The sequence below is a fragment of the Pseudorasbora parva genome, chromosome 8 (genome assembly GCF_024679245.1).
Source record: "Pseudorasbora parva isolate DD20220531a chromosome 8, ASM2467924v1, whole genome shotgun sequence".
Classification (NCBI taxonomy): Eukaryota; Metazoa; Chordata; class Actinopteri; order Cypriniformes; family Gobionidae; genus Pseudorasbora; species Pseudorasbora parva.
Genome location: NC_090179.1, coordinates 43,252,810 through 43,265,139, shown reverse-complemented (window position 1 = coordinate 43,265,139; position 12,330 = coordinate 43,252,810). Strand labels below are relative to the sequence as shown.

Below are 12,330 nucleotides of genomic sequence, written 5' to 3'. Positions count from 1 at the left end.
GCATTGCAAACAGAAATAAGTGTTCAAAACGTGGACATTTCATGAGAAAAACACTGACCAGAACATTGATCTGTTAGTCTTGAACAGTGTTGTTAGTCTTAACGTTGCTACACTTGCGTTTTGGTTATTTTAAGGTTTTAGTCTAATTATACAATTAATAACTGAGTAATATTAATTAACACAATTCTTTAGGTAAAGATTTGTTTTAGATTTAGTTGCATGTAATGTGTAATTTAATGTTATTGTTATAATAGGTACATGTGGGATGTCGTCAAATAAACGTTTCCCAAAATAAAAATTCTTAGTAACACGTTATTTTACAAAGCACAATAATTGTACTTTTTACACATAAAAACTTAATGTCTTGCGATATTATGAATGAAAGAAATGTCCACCTCTGAGACTCAAGAGCAACATCAGAAGAGTCACTCTGACTGAATCGGTTGTTGAGAATAGCTGCAGTCGGATCAGTATGATTCACAAATAAATCTTTGTGCGATTCACAAACCGATTCACTGAAAAGAATCATGTCGTTTGTGAATCACTCTGAAAGACTCATTTGTGAATCATACTGATCCGATTGGAGCTATTCTCGAGTCAACAACCAATTCAATGATTCAGTCAGAGTGACTCTTCTGATTCAAAATAAGAACCACTATTATGGAGCAAAAAGACGATTTACTGAATTAAATTGAATCAAATCCTGCAATTTCAGTATTTAGTTATGTTTCATATTTGATGAAGTTTGCATAATAAACACTGGGATGTAAATTAATATAAATAATATAACGTTAAATAAATAATTTCATATTTTATAGAAAGGTATTGTCTCGCGATATTACGAATGCAGGAAATCTCTACCACCTCTAAAATGTAAGAGCAACATCCGATTCACGAACAAGATGATTCTTTTCAGTGAACCTGTTGAATCGGTTCGTGAATCACACTGAAAGATTCATTTGCGAATCGTACTGATCCGATTGCAGCTATTCTTCAAGTCAACAACCGATTCAATGATTCAGAATGACTCGATTCAAAATAAAAACCGCGATTATGGAGTGAAAAGATGATTTACTGAACTAATTTGAATCAAATCCTGCGTTTCATTATTCAGCTCAGTTTCATATTTGATAAAGTTCCCATCATTGACATTGGGATGTCGTCAAATAAACGTTTCCCAAAATAAAAATACTTGGTAATACTTTTTTTTTTACAAAGCAAAATATGTACTTTTACTCATAAAAACATAGTTTCGTGACATTTCGAATGAAAGAAATATCTACCTCTGAGATGTAAGAACGACATCCGATTCCTGAATGAGATGATTCTTTTCACTGAACCTGTTGAATCGGTTCGTGAATCGTATTGAAAGTCATTTGTGAATCATACTGATCTGATTGCAGCTATTCACGAGTCAACAACCGATTCAGTCAGAGTGCCTCTTCTGATTTAAAATAAGAACCGCTAATATGAAACAAAAAGACGATTTACTGAACTAAATTGAGTCTTTACAGAATTTGTATCAGTTTCATTTTTGATGAAAGTTTGCATTAATGACCCTGTTAATACTGTGAAACTATTTCTATTGTATAAAGCGCTATAAGAATAAAGGAGACTTGGACTCAACCAATGAGGTGAGTTAGGGGGCGGGACTATATGTTTGACTGACCAATGGCAGATAAGGGAGTGTTTGGGAAACCTGTCTGAAAACAGGAATTCATGGACCAGTGCATTGTGGGATACCTCGTGTAGTTTCCTGACGGTTTTTCCGGCGCTGCAGCTGCAGGAGTTCCAGTTGTCGGTGCCGCAGGCGCAGTTTCCCCCGCAGCGCTGCACCAGGAGGCATCGTGGGAAAAACACGGCGTTGGTCGCCCTCAGCTCCTCGCGGATATTCACAGAGAAGTTGCGCGGAGTGCAGCTGTACTGCTTCACGTCATCATTGACACGGTCGAGATCGACTGAGAGAGAAACAGAGACGGCGGAGTTTAATACAGGACCACCAGCTGGAGGTTTACAGAGAGACTGCTAAATCACATACACACGACTGCTTTCAGAGCGAAGAAAAGGAGCAGTCGTGCAATCCCTGACACACACACACACACACACACATTTGTTTTTGTGAAATGTGGGGATATTCCATAGGCGTAATGGTTTTTATACTGTACAAACCGTATTTTCTATCCCCTTACACTGCCCCTGCACCTACCCATAACACGCACACACACACACACACACACACACACACACACACACACACAGCCCCTAAACCTACCCATCACAGGAAACATTCATCATTTTTACTTTCTAAAAAAACTCCTCCTGTATGATTTATAAGCCTTTTGTAAAGTGGGGACATGGGTAATGTCCTCATATTTCACCCTCTCCTGTAATACCTGTGTCATACCCATGGCATTACACACATCTGTGTCCTCATATGTCACAAAAACATGCCCACACACACACACACACACACACACACACACACACACACACACACACACACACACACACACACACACACACACAGCCCCTAAACCTACCCATCACACATTTTCAAAAAAATAAATAATTTTTTTTTTGTATGTTTATAAATCCATTTACCTTGTGGACACACACACACACACACACATAATGGTTTGTTTCGGCGAAGACATTCACACGGATAGCTCAAAATGCGTACAGATAACACGCCACTTGGCTTTAGAAAGTGCCGTGTATGTTTACGCAGTCATGATCTCATGTTGCACACACACACACTTCCCCCTTAGCTAAGTTATTTAAAAGCTACAATGTTTTAACTTTGCCAGGGCTGCAAGGTCAGTGTGTGTGTGTGTGTGTGTGTGTGTGTGTGTGTGTGTGTGTGTGTGTGTTTGCACTTTGTGAACAACATTTCACTGTGCAGTTTTGTATTTTTTTCCTCACTTATGACTCACATAATCACAATCTGTTCTGGATGGACAGAGAGGAAGGGAGGTATAAATGAAGAGACGGGAGGAAATCACCTCCGTCTGCCTCATAAAAAACCAGTGAATGGTTAACGGCGCCTGTCTCTCTCTGTGTGTGTGTGTGTGTGTGTGTGTGTGTGTGTGTGTGTATGTGTGTATGTGTGTTACAGAACTGAATGCTTTTAAAAATTCTGAACTGGCTGTGACTAGAATACAGAGTATCAATAGAGTACAGTAGTAGATTTCAAATCAATAAAAGAAAATGTACAGTACTGCTATATTTTTAGTAATACTTGAATATATAGACTCTGCATGAAACGGAGATTAAATGTTTTTAAAATGGAAAATAATATTTTTAGTAACACTTTAATTATATATATATATACATACATACATACAGTTCTGGGAAAAAATGAAGAGACTCTTAATTTTTTCCAGAGCTGTAGATATAAGATTTTATGATTGATGGCCCATGATGGAATATTTAATTTCCCAGAATCCTCTTATTTACTCCAAATCAACAAATACATCATAAAATAAAATACATAAAATAAAAAAAATAGTCCCAAAACTATAATTTATGGACCAATACAGAAGAAAAATGTACTTTCCTTAAATCAATAAATAATAAACAAATCAAACAATTATTTATAATATAAAAAATAGATTCACTTTAATTTAAGGTGTGTGTATCTGTGCGCGCAATCTTGTCTGTGGCGTGAGCTCATGTGTGTATGTGAGTGAGAGTGAGACTCACGCTTGTGCTTGCGGTCGGAGTGGTAGGCTCGAGGTCTGTAGTGGTGTGTGTGTGTGTGTGTGTGTATGTGTCTGAGTGAGTGAGACTCACGCTTGTGCTTGCGGTCGGAGTGGTAGGCTCGAGGTCTGTAGTGGTGTGTGTGTGTGTGTGTGTGTGTGTGTGTATGTGTCTGAGTGAGTGAGAGTGAGACTCACTCTTGTGCTTGCGGTCGGAGTGGTAGGCTTGAGGTCTGTAGTGGTGTGTGTGTGTGTGTGAGAGACTCACGCTTGTGCTTGCGGTCGGAGTGGTAGGCTCGAGGTCTGTAGTGGTGTGTGTGTAAGAGATTCACGCTTGTGCTTGCGGTCGGAGTGATAGGCTCGAGGTCTGTAGTGGTGTGTGTGTGTGTGTGTGTGAGAGACTCACGCTTGTGCTTGCGGTCGGAGTGATAGGCTCGAGGTCTGTAGTGGTGTGTGTGTGTGTGTGTGTGTGTGTGTGTGTGTGTGTGTGTGTGTGTGTGTGTGAGACTCACGCTTGTGCTTGCGGTCGGTGTGGTAGGCTCGAGGTCTGTAGTGGTGTGTGTGTGTGTGTGTGTGTGTGTGAGAGACTCACGCTTGTGCTTGCGGTCGGTGTGGTAGGCTCGAGGTCTGTAGTGGTGTGTGTGTGTGAGACTCACGCTTGTGCTTGCGGTCGGAGTGGTAGGCTCGAGGTCTGTAGTGGTGTGTGTGTGTGAGAGACTCACGCTTGTGCTTGCGGTCGGTGTGGTAGGCTCGAGGTCTGTAGTGGTGTGTGTGAGAGACTCACGCTTGTGCTTGCGGTCGGAGTGGTAGGCTCGAGGTCTGTAGTGGTGTGTGTGTGTGTGTGTGTGAGAGACTCACGCTTGTGCTTGCGGTCGGAGTGATAGGCTCGAGGTCTGTAGTGGTGTGTTTGTGTGTGTGTGAGACTCACGCTTGTGCTTGCGGTCGGTGTGGTAGGCTCGAGGTCTGTAGTGGTGTGTGTGTGTGAGACTCACGCTTGTGCTTGCGGTCGGAGTGGTAGGCTTGAGGTCTGTAGTGGTGTGTGTGTGTGTGTGTGAGAGACTCACGCTTGTGCTTGCGGTCGGTGTGGTAGGCTCGAGGTCTGTAGTGGTGTGTGTGTGTGTGTGTGTGTGTGTGAGAGACTCACGCTTGTGCTTGCGGTCGGTGTGGTAGGCTCGAGGTCTGTAGTGGTGTGTGTGTGTGAGACTCACGCTTGTGCTTGCGGTCGGAGTGGTAGGCTCGAGGTCTGTAGTGGTGTGTGTGTGTGTGTGTGAGAGACTCACGCTTGTGCTTGCGGTCGGAGTGGTAGGCTCGAGGTCTGTAGTGGTGTGTGTGTGTGTGTGTGTGTGTGAGAGACTCACGCTTGTGCTTGCGGTCGGAGTGATAGGCTCGAGGTCTGTAGTGGTGTGTGTGTGTGTGTGTGTGTGTGTGTGAGACTCACGCTTGTGCTTGCGGTCGGTGTGGTAGGCTCGAGGTCTGTAGTGGTGTGTGTGTGTGTGTGTGAGAGACTCACGCTTGTGCTTGCGGTCGGAGTGGTAGGCTCGAGGTCTGTAGTGGTGTGTGTGTGTGAGACTCACGCTTGTGCTTGCGGTCGGAGTGGTAGGCTTGAGGTCTGTAGTGGTGTGTGTGTGTGTGTGTGAGAGACTCACGCTTGTGCTTGCGGTCGGAGTGGTAGGCTCAAGGTCTGTAGTGGTGTGTGTGTGTGTGTGTGTGTGTGTGTGTGTGTGTGTGTGTGTGTGAGAGACTCACGCTTGTGCTTGCGGTCGGTGTGGTAGGCTCGAGGTCTGTAGTGGTATGTGTGTGTGTGTGTGAGACTCACGCTTGTGCTTGCGGTCGGAGTGGTAGGCTCGAGGTCTGTAGTGGTGTGTGTGTGTGTGTGTGAGAGACTCACGCTTGTGCTTGCGGTCGGAGTGGTAGGCTCGAGGTCTGTAGTGGTGTGTGTGTGTGTGTGTGTGAGAGACTCACGCTTGTGCTTGCGGTCGGAGTGATAGGCTCGAGGTCTGTAGTGGTGTGTGTGTGTGTGAGACTCACGCTTGTGCTTGCGGTCGGAGTGATAGGCTCGAGGTCTGTAGTGGTGTGTGTGTGTGTGTGTGAGAGACTCACGCTTGTGCTTGCGGTCGGAGTGGTAGGCTCGAGGTCTGTAGTGGTGTGTGTGTGTGTGTGTGTGAGAGACTCACGCTTGTGCTTGCGGTCGGAGTGATAGGCTCGAGGTCTGTAGTGGTGTGTGTGTGTGTGAGACTCACTCTTGTGCTTGCGGTCGGAGTGGTAGGCTTGAGGTCTGTAGTGGTGTGTGTGTGTGTGTGAGAGACTCACGCTTGTGCTTGCGGTCGGAGTGGTAGGCTCGAGGTCTGTAGTGGTGTGTGTGTAAGAGATTCACGCTTGTGCTTGCGGTCGGAGTGATAGGCTCGAGGTCTGTAGTGGTGTGTGTGTGTGTGTGTGTGAGAGACTCACGCTTGTGCTTGCGGTCGGAGTGATAGGCTCGAGGTCTGTAGTGGTGTGTGTGTGTGTGTGTGTGTGTGTGTGTGTGTGTGTGTGTGTGTGTGTGTGTGAGACTCACGCTTGTGCTTGCGGTCGGTGTGGTAGGCTCGAGGTCTGTAGTGGTGTGTGTGTGTGTGTGTGTGTGTGTGAGAGACTCACGCTTGTGCTTGCGGTCGGTGTGGTAGGCTCGAGGTCTGTAGTGGTGTGTGTGTGTGAGACTCACGCTTGTGCTTGCGGTCGGAGTGGTAGGCTCGAGGTCTGTAGTGGTGTGTGTGTGTGAGAGACTCACGCTTGTGCTTGCGGTCGGTGTGGTAGGCTCGAGGTCTGTAGTGGTGTGTGTGAGAGACTCACGCTTGTGCTTGCGGTCGGAGTGGTAGGCTCGAGGTCTGTAGTGGTGTGTGTGTGTGTGTGTGTGAGAGACTCACGCTTGTGCTTGCGGTCGGAGTGATAGGCTCGAGGTCTGTAGTGGTGTGTTTGTGTGTGTGTGAGACTCACGCTTGTGCTTGCGGTCGGTGTGGTAGGCTCGAGGTCTGTAGTGGTGTGTGTGTGTGAGACTCACGCTTGTGCTTGCGGTCGGAGTGGTAGGCTTGAGGTCTGTAGTGGTGTGTGTGTGTGTGTGTGAGAGACTCACGCTTGTGCTTGCGGTCGGTGTGGTAGGCTCGAGGTCTGTAGTGGTGTGTGTGTGTGTGTGTGTGTGTGTGAGAGACTCACGCTTGTGCTTGCGGTCGGTGTGGTAGGCTCGAGGTCTGTAGTGGTGTGTGTGTGTGAGACTCACGCTTGTGCTTGCGGTCGGAGTGGTAGGCTCGAGGTCTGTAGTGGTGTGTGTGTGTGTGTGTGAGAGACTCACGCTTGTGCTTGCGGTCGGAGTGGTAGGCTCGAGGTCTGTAGTGGTGTGTGTGTGTGTGTGTGTGTGTGAGAGACTCACGCTTGTGCTTGCGGTCGGAGTGATAGGCTCGAGGTCTGTAGTGGTGTGTGTGTGTGTGTGTGTGTGTGTGTGAGACTCACGCTTGTGCTTGCGGTCGGTGTGGTAGGCTCGAGGTCTGTAGTGGTGTGTGTGTGTGTGTGTGAGAGACTCACGCTTGTGCTTGCGGTCGGAGTGGTAGGCTCGAGGTCTGTAGTGGTGTGTGTGTGTGAGACTCACGCTTGTGCTTGCGGTCGGAGTGGTAGGCTTGAGGTCTGTAGTGGTGTGTGTGTGTGTGTGTGAGAGACTCACGCTTGTGCTTGCGGTCGGAGTGGTAGGCTCAAGGTCTGTAGTGGTGTGTGTGTGTGTGTGTGTGTGTGTGTGTGTGTGTGTGTGTGTGTGAGAGACTCACGCTTGTGCTTGCGGTCGGTGTGGTAGGCTCGAGGTCTGTAGTGGTATGTGTGTGTGTGTGTGAGACTCACGCTTGTGCTTGCGGTCGGAGTGGTAGGCTCGAGGTCTGTAGTGGTGTGTGTGTGTGTGTGTGAGAGACTCACGCTTGTGCTTGCGGTCGGAGTGGTAGGCTCGAGGTCTGTAGTGGTGTGTGTGTGTGTGTGTGTGAGAGACTCACGCTTGTGCTTGCGGTCGGAGTGATAGGCTCGAGGTCTGTAGTGGTGTGTGTGTGTGTGAGACTCACGCTTGTGCTTGCGGTCGGAGTGATAGGCTCGAGGTCTGTAGTGGTGTGTGTGTGAGACTCACGCTTGTGCTTGCGGTCGGAGTGATAGGCTCGAGGTCTGTAGTGGTGTGTGTGTGTGTGTGTGAGAGACTCACGCTTGTGCTTGCGGTCGGAGTGATAGGCTCGAGGTCTGTAGTGGTGTGTGTGTGTGTGTGAGACTCACGCTTGTGCTTGCGGTCGGAGTGGTAGGCTCGAGGTCTGTAGTGGTGTGTGTGTAAGAGATTCACGCTTGTGCTTGCGGTCGGTGTGGTAGGCTCGAGGTCTGTAGTGGTATGTGTGTGTGTGTGTGAGACTCACGCTTGTGCTTGCAGTCGGAGTGGTAGGCTCGAGGTCTGTAGTGGTGTGTGTGTGTGTGAGAGACTCACGCTTGTGCTTGCGGTCGGAGTGGTAGGCTCGAGGTCTGTAGTGGTGTGTGTGTGTGAGACTCACGCTTGTGCTTGCGGTCGGAGTGGTAGGCTCGAGGTCTGTAGTGGTGTGTGTGTGTGTGTGTGTGTGTGTGAGAGACTCACGCTTGTGCTTGCGGTCGGAGTGGTAGGCTCGAGGTCTGTAGTGGTGTGTGTGTGTGAGACTCACGCTTGTGCTTGCGGTCGGAGTGGTAGGCTTGAGGTCTGTAGTGGTGTGTGTGTGTGTGTGAGAGACTCACGCTTGTGCTTGCGGTCGGAGTGGTAGGCTCGAGGTCTGTAGTGGTGTGTGTGTAAGAGATTCACGCTTGTGCTTGCTGTCGGAGTGGTAGGCCCGAGGTCTGTAGTGGTGTGTGTGTGTGTGTGTGAGACTCACGCTTGTGCTTGCGGTCGGAGTGGTAGGCTCGAGGTCTGTAGTGGTGTGTGTGTGTGTGTGTGTGTGTGAGACTCACGCTTGTGCTTGCGGTCGGAGTGGTAGGCTCGAGGTCTGTAGTGGTGTGTGTGTGTGTGTGTGTGTGTGTGTGTGTGTGTGTGAGACTCACGCTTGTGCTTGCGGTCGGAGTGGTAGGCTCGAGGTCTGTAGTGGTGTGTGTGTGTGTGTGTGTGTGTGTGTGTGTGTGTGTGTGTGAGACTCACGCTTGTGCTTGCGGTCGGAGTGGTAGGCTCGAGGTCTGTAGTGGTGTGTGTTTGTGAACAGCTGCTCCAGGTCCTCCTGCCAGGTGAAGGGGTTCATGCGTCTCAGTAGCTCCTCCACTGTGCTGACGCTGGCGATGTCGATGTCCAGCGCGGCCGCAGACAGAGGGGTGTCCGTTCCAGAAATCCCTCCCAGATCCTACAGGGACACAGGCGTGAAAAGACGGATGTAAAACCCTCACTCATCTGCATCACATCTGCGTTTGAGGTGAACTCAAGAAATAAACGTCATGCTAACATTTCTGTAAATAATGCTTAACATAACCCAGAGTTACTCTGCGTCCCGATTCGCATGCTATCCATACTAAATAGCATTCGAAAGCAGAATTAGTATGTCCCAAACCGTAGTGTGCTGAAAGAGTATGCCAAAGATACCCAGATGGTTTACTATTTCCAGTCAGAATTCGAAGAGCGGATTGACGCACACTCTAACGGCTGATATTACCCACAACCCATTGCGAGTTGGACGAGAATTCGATTAGAACTACAAATGTGGATAAAAAGTGTTAAAAAACTACAAACATGGTGGATGTGCGAGTCCGACGGTTAAGTAGAGAAGTTTAGATAAAGGTTTGAGTGATCAATTATCAGTATTTAACCTGACAAAAATATATTTATTCAGTGTTGTCCACATTAAAAAAGTTCACAATGCTGCTGCAGGTGATATAATGACACGTTTGGCTGTTAACTTTTAAACGCGTCATTATATTTAAACTGCAAACACATGAGGAGAGTCTCTGCATTAAAGACACACACACTCCAGATCAACGTGCGGCTCCAGTTCTCTCCGATACGGCAGGAGATTAATCTGAATGTGGAGGATTTGAACTGTGTGATGATTGACAGGGCAGATAAACGGTGATGGGATGCTCGTAACTAAGCGGCAGTCCGTTAAAGATGACGTAGTAGTATGTCCCGAAGCTTGCATACTTTTCGGCTACACACTCAAAAGTATGTACTTTTTCTTCACAAAAAGAGTACATACTTTTAGGACGTAGTATAAGCAGGCGAATTGGGACGCAGTGTTAGTAATACTTACTGACGTCACTGTAACGGCTTCCCAGTTGGTCAGAGATGCAAGAGGTGAGCTGTCCTGAAACACACACACACACACACACACACACAAAAGATTTCAAACTTTTGTTTTCAGTTTCATTCACTTTTCACCGAAATGTTCATATTGGTCCAGCATCAGTGCCAGGGGGAACTCTGGGAAAGTCTTCATGTGCTCTGAGAAATCCTTGACATGCAGCAGCACAATCACGCTCAGCAAACGCTCAGATTCGACCGCCGCTCATGATGTCACCGGCAGAGGGGGCGGAGCTACAGGCATCCCAGCGCTGACATTTAAAACAGGCGGGAAACGGCAACAATAAAGGTGTTCGATTTTGACAGAGGGAGCGAGCCTATACCATGTGTAAGAATAAAACAATAAAAACAAGGATAATTAAATTATTTGTGAAGAGAATTTAAATATAGAATTGTCTGTGTTTTGAAAGGAGTGCATTTGACCAATTCATAAAAAAATGAACCATCAAATGAATGATTCAGTGATTTACTCACTTAGACATTTGCCATCACCTACTGGCAGTTTCAGTTGTCTTACTTAGAGCCTATCTTCATAATTTTATTTTTATTTTTTTGCATATTTTGTGTTGTCTAGCCATCACCAGACTAAGCTTAATTTAAGATTAAACATTGGTCTGTGGAGTCTGCTCTGTATTTTCTACTGCGTGATCAACGAGCATTATTCAAATGACTCTGTACGCAATTAGATAGTCCTTCAACCAATCAGACCACAAGAGGCGTGATCAACAGGCAACGACCCATCGTTTCTCTATCCGTCATCATGTTAAACCTGCCAATAGTGTGCGAGCTGGATAAGCCTGTCTGTGATTGGTTCCTGCAAAAGTGTAACAGAAGCAGTGGAAATGAATGTACAGGTGAGTTACCAGGCAAAATCAAATCTCCAGCAGATCAGGCTGGGTTTACCCAGTCTAGCACGTAAAACAAATTCGTAAAAAATGAACGAATCAAATGATTGATTCAATGACTTACTCACTTAGACATTTACTGCCACCTACTGACAGTTTCAGTGTTCTTACAGTTCCTGGAGGACCCCCAACAGTGCACGTTTTGCATGTCTCCTCAATCAAACACACCTGATTCAGGTCATCAGCTCCAAGACTTGATGTGGGTGTGTCAGACAAAGGAAACGTTCAAAATGTGCACTGTTGGGGGTCCTCCAGGAACGTGGTTGAGAACCACTGATTTAGAGCATCACTTGATCTTTTTTTTTTTTTGTGCGCTTATTTTGGGGATTGTTTGTCCAAAAATAAAAAAAAATTTAATTTACATTTATATACTCACTCATGTCGTTTCAAACCTGTATTACTGACTTTCTTTTTGCAGAACATATAAACAAAACAATAAAAAAAAAAAAACAATTTTAAAGGATATTTTGGACTGGTCTGTAAATACTAGGGATGAGTCACGATTTTTTAATATTCGATTAGTCGACTTAATGGCAGCAAATCTAATCTCCCAGCGAGTGCTGTCTAGCAACTCTCAATTCCCTTCTGAGCTGTAAAAGCCAAACTCTAGTCGGGCCAATCACATTGTGTATAGAGTCGGTGGGCGGGGCCATAATAACGGCCGAGTTGCGTTTGCGTGCTTCTAGTAAACACAGAAACTGGCGAACGGCGGTCTTTCGAATCAGCTTTGACCGCGACTCTGGAAGACTTGGAGTTAAGCTTTTCTCTGAGAAAAGAACAAAGAGCGGCACTGAAGTCATTCTTAAGAAGGGAAGATGTGTTCAGAGTTTAGCCGACCGGATACGGCGAATGTTTAATCTGTCAACAAGCTTTGCTTCACCTTCGTTGCTCTGGTTGGTTGTAGCGCTATCCTATCGCGTGCAGAGGGAGTTTGAAAGACAGCCGTTTATCCGCCCCTCGGATTGAGCCGTCAATGGTGAGTTTTCCAGACCAAACATCTTGATGTGGGTCTGGCTTGTCAGGCTAAGTGTATGTAAGATTGTGGCCAAAACTGGTACTGCAATCACTTTCAAATGACTGTAGAGCGGTGTATCCCCCTCCCCCTCCCCCCGACTCAAGGTTGCCAGATTGGCTGCAGGATCAGCAGGAACGTTTGTATCTGCAGCTGTGGAAACTAGAGCAGATCTGGCAACCCGGATGCCCAAACACTACTGACTTCGTGATTGGTCGATAGGCGGAGGGCGGAGAAAGACCGCTTTCTGAAGCACCGGAGCTTAATGAATCAGCGAATCGATTCATGATTTGATCCCGTGTCAAAATGCCAAACTGCTGAAATCACATGACTTTGGCGATCCAAAACATGAATTGATACATTGATCATGTCTTCCTAAAATGATTGTAGAGCCGCTGTTGTGAGATGGGCTTTGTAACGACG

The 12,330-nt window shown here is 46.7% G+C and overlaps 1 protein-coding gene across 3 annotated transcripts in view; it reads right to left on the bottom strand.

The window, feature by feature from the left end:
* Nucleotides 1-12,330, bottom strand: part of pdgfd (platelet derived growth factor d) — a 53,854-nt gene that overhangs the window by 14,283 nt on the left and 27,241 nt on the right. For all 3 annotated transcript variants that reach the window (XM_067451363.1, XM_067451362.1, XM_067451364.1), the window contains exons 4-6: nt 9,941-9,994; nt 8,845-9,040; nt 1,744-1,958 (exon numbers count right to left, since the gene is read on the bottom strand). In XM_067451363.1, the coding sequence (XP_067307464.1) occupies nt 1,744-1,958; nt 8,845-9,040; nt 9,941-9,994 (465 nt within the window). The remainder of the gene's footprint in view (nt 1-1,743; nt 1,959-8,844; nt 9,041-9,940; nt 9,995-12,330) is intronic.